This window comes from Lutjanus erythropterus, chromosome 6 (genome assembly GCF_056507025.1).
Source record: "Lutjanus erythropterus isolate fLutEry1 chromosome 6, fLutEry1.hap2, whole genome shotgun sequence".
Lineage (NCBI taxonomy): Eukaryota > Metazoa > Chordata > Actinopteri > Lutjaniformes > Lutjanidae > Lutjanus > Lutjanus erythropterus.
The window spans coordinates 25,790,084-25,805,300 of record NC_139322.1 but is presented as its reverse complement, the minus strand read 5'-3'; the positions used below and the strand labels follow the sequence as shown (position 1 = coordinate 25,805,300).

The window sequence follows — 15,217 nt, the reverse complement described above, 5'->3', positions numbered from 1 at the left end:
CTTGTTAATGCAGTGATTAACAGGAAGATTGCATTTGTTTTCCCGTGCAGCTCTCTTGGCAGTCGTACTTTGCTTTCTCTTTGATTAAAATAGTAGATGGATGGATGCATTGTGGCTCTGTCATGAACTTCAAAAGGAAGGGTGAGAATGAGATGATAGAAATGCAATAAATTGAAGAAAGGCTAAGGCCTGTGTTTACTGGGGAATTCGGGATTTTAAGGGAGGCATTGGTAACCTACAATCCTGTGGAAAGTGCAAACACTCTTTGGTACTTACTGCAGGTAGGCAGTAACTAAGCACAAATACTTTGTTATATTTGAGTAGGTTTTTACAGGTATCTGTACTTGAGTATTTATTTTTCTGACACTTTTTTCATTTTACCCCTGTATTTTAACACAAATATCTGTTCTGTATACACCTTACCTTTTCAAAACAGGCTTGTTACTACAGTTTTCATTCAATTTTTAGGGGAGTTACAGATTATTATGCTCTTACGGTTCTGGTTATAAACACTCTTCCCACCTCCATTCACTTGTAATTTGAGTGCAATTCATTTGCCAAAAAAGAAACAAAATGTATAATTAACAAAGTTGAAGATTTTTTTTTCAAAGTATCATTAAATATCGCAATAATAGAATTATTGTTAAGTTTTTAAAGACTTTTCATCAAAAGAAAGAGGGCTTAATTAGATCTTAAGTGTGTTCTCATGTAGATCATAATTTTTCAAGTTCTTAAAAAATTATTTGCACATTCGAGCAAAGTTTATTTAATATATTATATTATGTATAATGTATTTTATTTATAGTTAGAATTGTTTAGTAGTAATAGTCTTTGAATTATATTAATATGATGTGAAGTTCAGTTAGCTTTGCACAGAAACTGCTGGCAGAAATGTCCGCCAAAGGTCTACTTTCAAAGTTCATTCCGGAGTCTTTTTTTACACAAGTATCTCTACTTCTACGTGAGTAAAGAATGTGTGTAAATTTACCACCTCTGTTGGTTGTCCCAAAATATGACTCAGTCTACCCTGTATTTCTTTTTTATTTACTGTCACTGCGTGCCTTGTCGCCTGTCTGTCCCTCCTCACATCTACAGGACTGCGTCATGGTTTTCTCCCCCTCCTCATACTGCGTGGAAAGTAGTTTTAGGTATCATGGGGACGAGAAAAGGGGAAGTGAAGGGGCTTCGTCACAAACAGCCCTGTACTTTTGAAATGCAGAGAGTGGCATTGTCATGTGTTTTCTGTGTCAAGGTCGACAGAAAATGTCAGAACAGGTGTGCGTCTGCTGCTGAGCTGCTTGCCAACTCAGCCCCTTTGCTGTAACACGCCACCCTGTGTGACATTATAGTGGTTCACTGTGGGTTGTCTCCTCTCTCCTCTTTCTTTTGGCCGAGCCTGGTAAAACATGTATTTTTCCCTGTCACCACGTGAGTTTATGCAGAGTTCAGATGGGTGTTGACGCCTAAACTTTGACCACTGCCTCTCACATAGTCACAAAAACTATGGGTGCTGTGCAAGACTAACGTGCAAAATTCTTTTCAGACTACTCCTTTTTTTTTGCTCACCTCTGTAGTTTTGATCTGATTAAGTCTTCCCTTTGTAGGAGGCAGAATTTTGATGGAGTGGGGAACGTGTTTCTTAAGATATATTATTGGTCATGGCCTTCTTAAGAAGAATACATTACAATGTGTACCTCTTCAGAAACATAAGAGAGACATCAAATACATTTTTACCACGTCAGTTATTTACATGTACAATCTGCATCAGAAAACATGTTGCAAAACCTGAAAATTCTCTCTGAACTTCTCAGAAGAGGAGGATTACGTTTAGGTGTGGCACATATAAACCAAATGTCACACATGCTTTTGTCACTTTATGACATTATAACCAATGAAATATCCAGTGTGTAGCCTCACTGGTTCAGAAAGGCTGAAATGAAGAATTATTATTCGATCTGACGAGCTGTCGTGTTTGTATCCTCTCTGGCATCGGGTTAAATGAGAAGAAAGAGAACTGCTACTTTCTGTGACCCTGATGAGTGTTGTTTGCTGATGCTGTCAGCACCACACTCTTTTTATGCTTGTCCTGCTCTCGAGGTTAAATTCTTACTGGCAGCTGGAAGCCTCCAGAAACAGAGAATTAGCCAACATTTTTCTTTGTCACTTAGTGTGATCAGGAACAGACTTTGCCTGCTCTCTTTCACCAAAACCAAAACGAAGGTCCGTTGCCTTAAGTTTCCTCCCTCATTCAATGGTGATTTCAGTCTGACTTATCCGCTGCTGTGGATGTGTGGCCTATTGTCTTGGCAAGTGTGTCTAAATGTTTCTGACAGGTCTCAGTGAAAGACAGGCCGCAAGGGTAAACTGCCAGGTTTTTCCTCCCCCCTTTGACTCCCCTTGTACCACCCCTGACCAGTAGATGGCGATGTTAATCTTCTCTGGCTCCGCTCCTGTCTCGACTCGTCTCCTTCAGCGCCATCCTTCTCCTCTCTTCTCCTCTCCGTGGCACTCGCTGAGGAAAGAGGGGTCTCACCCCGTGTGGAGGGTCATGCCACCAATTCCTGGCCCCCTTTGAAGACCATGAAATTGCTGATCCAAGACGCACGATTAGTGCATTCAGCCTATTGACTGGAGAAGGGTTGACGCGTGATTATAATGTCACTGGAATGTCACAATCTGTCTGGTTGTCTTTGCGAGCATACTCTCATTCGGTGGCACAGTGTACCCAAGTAGGAATAATTTGATCAATAAAAGGACACCTCTCTCTATTGTCGCTGGCCTCTCTATTCTAGTTTTATTAGTCAATTTGGCAGGCTGGCCCAGCAGGACTATTGCACACGAAACTGATGCCAAGTCGCTGCATCTTCACCCCAGCTCCCTGCTTTATTTGCCTATCGCAGTGGTTCACTTCAAGTCACTTTGGTCTGTGTGTATTGCAGGGTGTGTGTGAGTTTGGATCAACAGAGGAGGATAGGCTTGTCACTGTACGTTGCTCCTGACGGAGGAGGCTCTTCTTCTGACACCACAACACAACTTCTGTGGTGTGTCGCTCGGACACAAGCTTCACGTTGTTTGCTGCTGGTGCCGCTTGCGTTTTGCCTCAATCAACTAATTGAATGTGAAAGGCTTGCGGGCCTTGATGATATAAAGGACAACACACACAGAGCAGTGGCAGTTTTAAGAAAAGCCTTTGTTGTTTTGTTTATGGCCAGTTGTGTCTGCCATTTCTGTTGACAGAAAAACTTTCACCAGATTCATGCAGATCAGTTTATTGTGGCTACAATAAACAAAAAACAAAAACAACAGTTTTTTTTTTATCTGAGTGCAGTTTTAAATTTGCATACCATGATCTTATAAGTAAGCTTGTCCAAAATATTGCAGTATCAATGCTTTTTCAACAACACGTTTAAAAACAATACAATACTAGGCTAACATTTCATAGTAAAAATACTGTGTAAGCACTCATTTAAGATCTCACTTCAGTTCCGTCTTTATTTTCCTGCCTAAAATTTGGCAGCATAGCAAAACCAGATGACGTTCAGTGACTTTTTCTAAACCAGCACTGTGTTAATGTCAACGGTTAATTTTTTAAACAAAGAAAAAAAATTCTGTTTTGTGTGCTGAGGATTTTTTTTTCCTTTTTGCAGTGCTATCAAAAGAGGTGTAGAGTATCTTTTTTTATATACAAGTATTTTGTCACAGTTCAAAATTCTCTTTTGATGTGACTACTCTACTTGTAAGATAAAATGACTTAAAGTAATGTAATTCATGTTTTTAGGAAATTCAAGTGGGAAACCAATGAGTCACCAAGTTCTTTCATGTATTTTATGTGTCATTTTTGAACAAAACTGAACATGTCACACGTACAACCCCAGTGAAGTGGTGTATAAAACTCTGACACCCAAAATGTTGTGACGCTGTTTAAAACAGAAATGAAAACAAAATGCAGTAATATGGAAATCCTTTTCAACTTTTACGCAATTGAATACAGTACAAAGACAAGATATTTAATGTTCAAACTGATAAACTTTATTGTTTTTGTAAATATACATTCATTCTGAACTTGATGCATTTTTGTTTTTATTTATGTTTTTCACAGTGTCTCCACTTTGTTGTGAGCTGTATATATCACTTTATAACCACATTTTTGCACATTCACACACAGTTATTACTCCTAAAAAAGGCACACGGAGCTGCTTGCCACAAATAGCTGTCATTGAAATTAATGGTACAGAATTGTTTTGTGAAATAAAATAACCTAAATTTTTATATTGCTCAGAGTCAGTAAGCAAAGCTCCATGACCAAAGTTAGTGTGCAGTTGTATATTTTTGTAAATGTATTAATTGATTTGTTGTTTCATTTTTCAGCAAAACTTTTTAAACTTAACACATTTCGAAACCAAATTATAGCCACTTTTTTTCTAGCACATTCCACTGGTCTAAAGTTGCATTGTGAGCATTCTTGTGTTAAGTAGCGCTCATTCCTCGTACTGAAAAGCACATGGAGCCGCTTGTCACAGAATGTCATCATTGACTGTAAAAGAAAAGGGGAAAAAAAAGAAAAAGAAAAGCTTCGAATTACAGGAAAGAGGCACTGCATTAAAGAACAAAGGAGATCGATGGCAGTACATTAAATTTTATGCGAATGAAAAAAAAATCAACTAATTAAAATTGATTACTCCTGCTTTGTAAATGTGTTTCTGAATTAAATTATTGTATGAAAACATTTTGACCAATCGAGGAGCTGAGGAAGTATCCATTACTGGATTGCAGCTGAGAAGGGGCTGGAATGTTTTGTGGTGGCTAAGTAGTTTGTTGTGCTTCGCTGCGACTCCCCTCTTGCACCCCCACTGCTAAAGTGCCATGGGTTAATCTCTGATGACCCTCATCTCTCAGAGCAGCGCAGGACTCATGGTTTGGGCCTTTTACCTGAATTAAAAGGAATTTGTGGGCTGTATAAGTATTTTTGTCCAAAGTGGGTGAAAGTGAGGTGTCACTGACGGAGTCGCTACTCTTTAGTCATCAGGGGCTCTTGGGGCTCTCAGGGCCCGCTGGGGACGTCCTTATCTAAACAGTCATCTGTCTCGCTAGTTAAGCAAGGGCAACCCCAGGCAGCGCGACTGACAGTTACACATGAAGAAATGTCAGACTTGGCTTTATACCGTATCTCTCAAGATGGGTTTGAGTTGGCTGCATGCCACATGTTTTTCTTCAGGTTCAGATCTCACAGGAACAAAAGAAATGCTTCGCTTTGTTGTTGCTCCATCTTATTTTAAGAACTCTTTGCTGTCTGCATGAACTACTGTTTTTTCATGCTGCACTAACGTGTGCTCACTTTTTTTTTTTCTCATCATGTGTATCCACATCATGAAAGAGGCTGAATTATTGTTATTTTTTAAACAGTAACCTGTTAAACACGTGTAATATTTTTTGTCCCTATTTTTTAATTTTCATATTATAACTAGAGCCAGATGGATATTTTGGCTGACCAATGTCATTGACCTGGTATTGACATATCACAGCTCTGTCAGTCTATATCAGAACAGCATATTGATGCATTGATATGAAAACTTTTACAGAGCATAATGCATGTTTTTAATTGAGATATATATATGTGTATATATGTATAAAATAACATCAAAGACTTAAGTTGATTGTTGTGTTACGTTATAGGGCTGCTATGTCTCGAAGTCAGATGACGGCCTTAAATGTCTTGTTTTGTTGGACCAAAACCCAAAGATGTTCAGTTTAAAAATGATAATAAATGAAGAATAATAAATGGAGAAAAGTAGGAAATCTCCACATTTAAGAGGCTAAAAACAGCATTTTCAGCCATTTTTACCTGAAAAATTACTTACTAACAATGAATCAATCATCAAAATTTCATAGTATATTCCTGTAATGCCATTTGTCCAGCTGGGCAAGTGAGATATGGATATATACTGATATATCCATTTCTTTTTTTTTTACTCCCTAATATTGGTATCAGCATCAGCCCCAAAAATCCAGTATTTGTCGGGATCTAATCAACACTTAAATTTACAATATGAAGGATGTGAAGCAATCACATGACATCATCATGCATACCCAGCATATTTTTTCATAAAATATGTTGCCACAGTTTTGAAATGTAATTTTACACCCAAACAAAAGTTGCTTTCTGTAACTCAGGGTGAGAAGAGAACAGGACAACTTCTCTTTTTCCTTAATAGCCTTAGTGCGACTCCCAAGGCTGTATTATCTGTATTTATCTGTACTCTGCACAGTTTTTACAGTTTGGTGATGTCCTCGCTGCATCAAATGTACTTTAGCCTCTAGTGTTTCTCACCACTGAACCTACTCAACTTTTCCATGTTTGTGATGACAGCGCTCTGATAGGGAAATGCTGCTGAATGGAAAGTTTGGTCTGTACATGCAGTGGTCTTGAAAAAAGCTCGATTTCCGTCCACCAACCCTCCCCCTTTACAAAAATTGCATAATGCGCTTTTGATGTCATGATTGTAGCCTTGCCCATGGCTCTAAAACTGACACTGATACAGTGCTGCTGTATGTTATTTTTAAACCGTTGCAAAGAAAATGTCAATGAAGTTTTCCATGACCCTTTCTCATCTATCGAAATGTTGACTATGACCTTTAAGTTTCAAAAGTTACAATCGTTCGATAAAGATTGACCACATTCAGAGGGTATAAGACACAGAAAACAAACCCACTGTATTTACTCTTTTATGTACTGTAGCGTTTTAAAAGAAGGTTTTAACCAGCTCATACTTTTGCCAGAAGTAGTTTCACCAGTGCTCCCTTATCAGATTTTACTGATGCTCAAGTTAAGTTTCAGTAGTGGTTCATTTTATTTTCTCACTTTGTTGCTTCTCTGAAAACCACTAAAAGAGAAGAAGGCTCAACATAGAAAACTTCTGTCTGTACAGTGTGTCAGTGCCAGCAGGGAGGCTGAAGCTCCTGCAGTGTTTGAGCGAGTATGGATAATGTTAGCTAAATGATCAGTTCTGCCACTCACTTCCTGATGTCTCTCTGGGTCAATAATTCTCCATAGCTCCTCCCATGAGACCCTGCTTCCTCCACTAAAGGTCACATTAAGGTGGGAAAGATGTCACAATTAGAAGGGCATTTAAAGCTGCTCTTTTAAAAAGATTAAAAAGCACTGTTGGCCACATCAAGCAGTCTATGCGACTAAAGGAAACACAATAATTGCATTAAAACTTCATTCCTCTCTGGCAGGGCTCTGGTATCAGAAAGGTATTGGGTTAAGTCATTTAAGACAGCCGGCCCCTGATAGCAAATCATCCATGAAAGCGCCAAATTAATATAGAGCTTCATTTTTCGCCGTCTCTCACTTTCTCTCGCTTTTGGTCCTCCAAACGTGTGTTTGGGGGGGAAATTTGAGACTAGCCTAACGCAATTTTTGTTCGTGTCTATCAGTCTGTTATTATATCAGGGGCACTTCTCCACAAATGTACAGGCCAGGGCAATTTGGAATGAATTGATTCACACTGAGACTGAATCCTATACTTGCTAATGATTTCCTTTTAGCCCCCCCTCCCAACTTCTAGTTTCATCATGCCCTCTGAATGTCTTCATTGTTGCAGAAAAAAATGTGTACAGGTACCTTTTTGTAGAATAGATGACATGGATTAAGGAGTTGCTAAGTGAAATTTATTTTCTGTTAAACAATTTTAAAACTAGATGCAACTTTCTACTTTTGAATCATCTTTTTGTGCAGGGATTTGTTCCATGATACCATGACATTATGGGTGGAAAATTAAGTTTAAATGAAGCCCTGGGCTGGAACAGTGTATAGTAGAGCTGCAACAGTTAATTGGGTTACTGATTATTAATTGCCAACTATTTTGATAATGGATTAATTGGTCTGAGTAGTTTTTAAAGGGAAAAAAAAATTCAAAATTCCCTGATTCCAGATTCTTAAAGGTGAATATGGCTTCTGGTTTCTTTGCTCCTTTATGAAAGTAGACTGAATATGTTTGGGTTGTAGGCAAAGCAGAGCATTTGAAGAAGTCATCTTTCTTTGGTAATTCTTTGGTAATGCTTTGGGAAACACTGATTGGCATTTTTGTCCATTTTCAAATATTTTAGAGACCAAACAACTAATGGAGAATCTAATCAACAGATTGAATGACAATGAAAATAATCATTAGTTGTAGCCCTGTTTAGTATTCTGTGTAGTATTTCAAGCTAGGGATGCAACTAATGAATATTTTCATTGTCGGAGAACAATGTCAATCACTGTTTCCCAAAAGCCAAAATGAAATCTGAAAATCATCTGTAACCTGCCCAAACCTTTAGTCACAGCTCTGGTCGACCCGAGACTAATCTGACTGACGAGATATAAGATTAGAGATATAATTTCGGGGTTAATGTTACGGGTAACACCTGTTAAACTAGGTCAGAAAAGTGAAGAATACCATGTAAATTTAAATCCTTTGGTTTGTTTCATTACTTGTTATTACTTTTGAAAAAAAATCTGAACTATTATTAGAATTATTATTATTATGTTATGGTAATTTCGAATTTACAAAACTGAAACACTTTGGGAATCACTGGATTAGTTGATGAATTGTTGCAGCTCTATTTTAATCAAAATGTCTGTAAACCGATTCAGAAGATGCTCAGAGATCAGCAACATCCAGTAAACCTTTAAAAAGGGGAAAGTCAGAGTTGCAAACACCACATTTTTTACCTCGTAACACTTTCAGTTTAGAGTAATTGTTAGTTAACTGGTGGTTTGGGTTGGCCTGAATAATTAAGACTGAAAACAAGAGTCTTGAGTCGTTTCTTATCTCTCCATCTGTTGTGGTTCAGATGTTCTCTAGTTCATTTCAAACAGTGAAGCTTACTGTAACTTCAAATACTGAAACCAGCCAGAAGAAACGATTGTAAGACATAGAGCACATTGCTCTTTCAGTATAGACAGTCTGAATTTCCCAACTGCTCAAATCCTGAAGCACCATAATGCACCTGCAAAATATCCATACATCTTACTGTATATTATAGTTAAGTGGTATTACTAGTCGGAGCAAAAATATACAACTGGTTACATGGATTCCCTCAGGCGTCCAACCATGCGGTTCGAACATAATTGGATTTTGTCCTCATTTCTCACAATTCAAGGTATCGCAATTGTAATTTTCAGCAGGGCAAGTGCAAAGTCTTGTCCAATTCAAACTCAATAACATTGCTGTAATCTTGTCCGTTCATCAACTTCACTCCCTTTAAGTGTGTTGGTTAATGTTATCTCTTCCTATGATTGAGTTTTCGCCTCTTTTTCGGCTTTACCTGACACTCTATTGGTTATCGGGTTTGCAAAGATTATTGCTTTTAACATGGAGCACTTTGGTGCATTAGAAGTCAAAGCTTTACTCAGGATTTACAAAAAAGCCTAATTGCTGTTTTAACCAAAAATGATTTCAGAAAAGGAAGGAAATTCACCTCATTTCTATCTAAGTATATTTATGCTGCCAACCCAAATGTGCCTTGTATTGTTATCCATCTTACCCCCTTAAAAGCTCAGTTGTGTGCTACCCAACACTATAACTGGGATGATCCATAAGTCAATAACAAGACAAGACTGAAACCTGCGCAATGTGGTTATAATTGATTGAGATGTCTGGGTGGAACTTGTGCAAAGCATCTATGTCATCTGCTAAGAAGTGCACTTTTCCTCTCCCTGAAGATCTACCACTACAGTTTTAACCAAATGGACATTTGCCTCATTAGTGTGCCGCTGAGCTAGCTGCGGTCCTCACTAAGATGTCATACTTATGCCTATTAACATTGACACAATTTTCTTGTCAATGTTGTGCTATTGAAATTTTAGGGCAATGTAAACAAGGTTTGCTCATTCAGCATATTCTCCTTCTAATAGATCATTACCTCTCACAGGGCCTACATCACTCTGTTATTTACTGGAATAAATATTCCAATATTAGATTTTAGTGTGTTTATTATCTCTGGTTTCTGCTGTCACCACAAGTAGTCTCATTTGGCTCACTTACTTGAACACTAAGAGCTTTTGCCAAGAGCGGGATGATTTTGTCTTGTTATCAAAGGGATATTTTCTCTGTGTTTTGACTGTATCTTTTGGCCCAGAACATCAGTTGGGGGTTCACCATGCAAATGGTTTAATCTGCTTGTCACAATGAAGGTTACGGGTGACTGACTTTAATAAGCCCTCAGCATATAGAGATACAGGAAATTCCATACCCCTTGCGTAACCCTTATGTACGTCAAGGTCACAGTAGTGTCACAGTGAAATGGTCGATTAGTGTCTAAATAAATTGTGGCAGCATCTCTGGGGATGAATCTGGTGCACTTTGATAAAATTCACTATTGAAGTTTCATTACTGCATTTATCTTACGGTCATCCTACAATATAAGTATAATTATGCAGCAAGTCTGTGGATGCTTCATGTATTTTCATGTGTGAGCCTAATAGGGTTGTCAGAATTTTAAACTTAAGTATAACTTGGGCTGGACAGTGTATTCTTATATTATCAATATCACGACATGAGACTAGATGTCTTTTAGATTTTGGATATCTTTATATCTTGATATGGCATGAATGTCTTTTTCTGGTTTCAAAGGCTACATCACAGAAAATGATAGAATTTTCTGCGACTTTCATTATATCCACATTACTGATGACTGACTGATGATAACTGATAATTATTTATCAAAACTGTCATTGTGTTAATGTTTTGTGAAAGCCTTCCTACAACTTTGTTTCTATATCGATATCAAGTTATTTGGTCAAATATATTGTGAGAGGCCTATTTGATTTTGTCCATATCACCCTGCCCTAATTTGTATGCAGGTGGGTAGTTTAATCTAGAGTAACGCATCTTATTCTACAGATCATCACTATTTGAGAATTTATGGTGTTATTTTAGAGGAAATGTGTATATTGAGATATATATTATATATTGTGGCTAAAAGTATTATTAAGATATTATTTATTAGCCATTTTGCCTAGCCCTGGATACAACACTAGTATAAAAAAAAACAATACATAATACCTCCTTTGTCTCCTTGGCAAAAAGAGAAAAGTCAGAGGCACACAAATTAGGATAATTTTTCTCTCTTTTTTGAAAATTAACAACCTGTGTACAGTGCTTGAACAAAAAAAGTCACAGAAGACTGTGTAGTTTTGCTGCTGCTGCACATTGAATTTCAGGCAGGAAATGAAGACTAAACTGAACTGAAAGGTCTTGAATGAGCACTTCTGTTTATTCTTTTTATAGATTTGGTTCTTTCTATATGATCAGATCTTAGTATTGCATTATTTTTAAACATATGATATTGAAAAAGTTTTGAAGTATTGATACTTTTGACAATCTTACTACCTAATTAAAAGAAAAGAGTTATTAAGGAGCTTTTGAAGTTGTTCATAGTCTTTTAAAGAAAAGTCAGTTATATTTTCATAAGTTCTGTAACTTTGCCTGTGCTGTGATCCACTACTGTACTGTATTGTTTGTCGCAGAAATCCAGCTCTTTACACATCTTCCCTGCCACACCTACCCCTTGGACAAGTTTAAACTGCTATTCTTTTGGTTCATAGTATATGCAATGCATTACCCAAAACGAATTACCACTGGCAGGGCGCTCAATCACTTTGTATCTTTCAACACTAAGAGAAAAGAAGAGTAATCAAAACCTTTCAACCTATTAGAGGGATGACTTTTACAATTGAATCACGGGGACCACAGGTGCGATAATAAGTCATCTAAACCTCCCCTCCAGTGTGTTTCCCCTTTCTCTGTGTTCTTACATATTTATCTATTTTAGGAGGCGCCACTTCATGGCGCCCTCTTCAAATTTATGTTTTAATGCCATTTGAGGAAGATTTTTTTTCTCCCTCCGATTCTTGGAAATGCATACTGGGGTGGAAAATTAAGGTGCATCTCGAAGGAAAACATAATAGAATCGATGAACGCTGTGCACTTAAAACTACTGATGTTCTGATGCTATTTAACGTTCTAGTGCATTAACGTTTCAAGTCATTACAACATTCAGGCTGGGTGATTTGATCATGGCAGGTTTTTAACTGGAAGAATTACAGAAGTTTTCAGCCTAGGATTCTCAAGTTATTAGATACAAATGATCACCTCTGCATTAAGTATAGATTTTCTTCCGCTGCGCACTTAAGAATGGAAGTTTGTCTTTAAGAGGGTAATAGCAAATTAAGCTCCATACTCCATTTGTCCAGCACTCTTGATGGGCTAATTTTATAACTGCTGATTTGGTCATTCCCCACATTTAGCTGGAAAGTGGTCAGGTGGTCTTTCTCCCCACTGCAGGGTGTGGGGGCTTAGAAGGAACTATGAAATGGAATCCATTTATTTTTTTTAATTTTTTTTATAACGAACCATTTTCTTAAAGAAGGTCTAGACTGCTGTTAGTACAGTTTAAAGCATCACTTTCCCGAAGACCTGATCTCCTTCCTCACACATTATCTCATTGTGAGGAAATAAATCCTATTTGTCTTTTCCCAGATTACCACTGCTGTAAAATTTCTACAGAACCCGAAAGTACGCCAGAGTCCCTTGGCCACCAGAAAAGCATTCTTGAAGAAAAAAGGTGAGAGATATTTGATTTGCTCTTTATTTATGTTGAGTGCAGGAAGCCTTGAAAAAAAACAATATGAATCTGTCAGAAAATTATATTAACATCATAATCCATATGTGTTTGTTTACAAAATGTGCTCGGCCAAAGATGCACACATTGTGTCTTTTTTTTTGTTTGTAAGATTGGTCTATAAGGGTCAAAGGTCATGGCTGTAGCTCTTTGCCCTGGGGGGGTCTAACAGGGGTCGATTTAGCTTCAGAGTGCATGATTCAGGCCCTGTGAATAAATGACACACACAGTTGGGATGCTCCTTTGGGTTCAGGAAAATTAATATTGACAAACTCCCTCTGCATTTTCAATGGAATTATCAATATTGCCTTCCAGCATTTTAACCCTTTTACTTAATTTAACTGTTATCGTAAATTTGAGGCATGACACGGGGAGGTTTTCTAAGCAGGGATGGGTGTAAATGTTTGCTGGCTCTTCAGTTTCTTTGCAATTCATTGAGATTATTTCTGACACATGGTAGAATATTGTTTGAGCAATAAAACTTGCAAAAAGCTTTATTACTCTGAACTCATTTAAGTTGGTTCAATATAATACGGCAGTGGAAATGTGCGGTGTTACAGCATGTATTTCTTACAGTCGGCCTATGGCTGAGTAGTGGCGATATGTACAGAGAGCGTATGTGGCTTTACCTCAGATAAACTCTTTTGTGGTGAGTATTTTTTGTTTCAGTTCTTCACAAAACAGTTGTGTACTTATGGGACTGTACCTCTGCAGGGCTGGGGGACTTTGCCTGCAGCATTAGAGTAGCCAAACAGTGAAAAGTGAGCCTAAAAGCTCCATGACAGGGGAAGGTAACCCGAAACCAAATCCATGGTTGCCGGCTGCTACTACACACATCTCATGTGGCTCTAATGACTCTTGATATCTTTTGAAATTTCTTTGTCTTTGCGTCTCATTATTGACAACTAAGGCATGTTCATGATCTACTGCTGGTTATCTCAAATGCAATAAGGCCTCATCGATACCAAAATGATGTCATACAACGCCACGTTTCCTTACTTTCTGCTTTGCTGTAAACTCCACAGAGCTCCGCCGTATCCAAAATGGTTTGCTCTTACTGCACTTTAAGTCCATGAAATATGTATGACGCTTTAATGCAGATTTATTTTGGAAAGTCTGTTCCACTGTAGATCTAAACAAGAACCCTCGATTTGCATGAGGACATTGATCTCAGGAAGAGAGAGGCTAAAGATGAGAGAAAATAGAGCAATGAAACACTAAACGCAAAGTATGTTTGAGTAGCACTCTGCAATACTCATAGGATAACTCTTGACTTTATTGTATAGTCATACAACAGTGAACCTGGAAATCCTTTACATTCATACTTGAGATTCCCTGTCTTGTTTCAGGAAAGTGCTTTACTATAACCCCATACCTTTTTCTGTTCTGTCTTGAACACACTTATTTCACACTTAGAGCAGTGTTTGTAAATGTTTGTGTTACAGGAAATTGTGTCAGGCAAAGGCTATTTTAAGCTCCATGTTGAACATTTACACAGTAATTATCTAGTTGAGTGTAATTTAGTAAAGAACTAATCTAAGTTGAATGGTAGGAGTATAAATGACATTCCTTCAAGTGATAAATCATGAGCCACATTTATTTTATTATATAGTTTTTCTTACAAAACTGAGGCTTTTCATCCTGGGTTAAATGAAAGAAGTTCCATCTGAGCTGTAATTCTCTGTTGCATTCAGAGTAATATATATGTGTGTATATGCACATGCATTGTATTATTGTTGTATTATTTGTCTTTACCTTGATATTGAGGTATTTGGTTAAAAATATTGTGATATTTGATTTTGTTCATATTACCCAGCGCTAAAACCATTCCCACTAGTGGAAAATACTTCATTAGCAAATACTCTGCACCTTACTAGCTAAAAGTATACAAGTATTATAGCAAAAATTACATAAAGTAGACATTCTGCAGTAAAGTTGTCTCATATTGGCACTAAGCCCATTATGTTGGGTTAATATTACTGCTGCATTAATTTGTTTGTTGCATTTCATTGCTGTAGATGTTTAAGGTTGTGCTAATCTTGACCACTTTTATATCCTGTTGGATCATTAAATCTTAAATCCATCATAGTTCAGAGATCATCATATGTTTAAAATGATACAATATACATTAAATTTAGTATCTGAAGTGCCAAAGCTAAATAAAGTGATCTAAGAGTTTAAAATGTTGGTATTGTGACAATTCTATTGTATGTGTGGTATAAGTTTCTATATTGACAAGTCCCATTTTGAAATCATCGCTTTTCCTCCTTAAAAATTTTCACATGTTAATTTTAGAATAGTAATTAACTCTTTGCTGCCAATTGGTTGCATCCTTTTCTGTCTCATTTGAGCCATAGTCAGCTTTTGCATAGGCATAGCATTTGGACTCACATTAGCACTCACAATTCCCCTGTTTCTGTACCCAGCATGTATTGTCCTCTCAACCTTTTGACCTAGAAGCTCAATCATCCTCCTCCCGCAGTCACCACAGCACATGTGTCAGTCTTAATTTCTAATACAGTTTAATGTCATATTTATGTAAATACTTCCG

At 37.4% G+C, this 15,217-nt stretch overlaps 1 protein-coding gene across 4 annotated transcripts in view; it reads left to right on the top strand.

Moving 5' to 3' along the window:
* The window catches only part of pex14 (peroxisomal biogenesis factor 14), a 65,010-nt gene that overhangs the window by 14,775 nt on the left and 35,018 nt on the right, over positions 1 to 15,217 (top strand). For all 4 annotated transcript variants that reach the window (XM_084721387.1, XM_084721384.1, XM_084721385.1 and 1 more), the window contains one exon: positions 12,525 to 12,609. In XM_084721387.1, the coding sequence (XP_084577513.1) occupies positions 12,525 to 12,609 (85 nt within the window). The remainder of the gene's footprint in view (positions 1 to 12,524; positions 12,610 to 15,217) is intronic.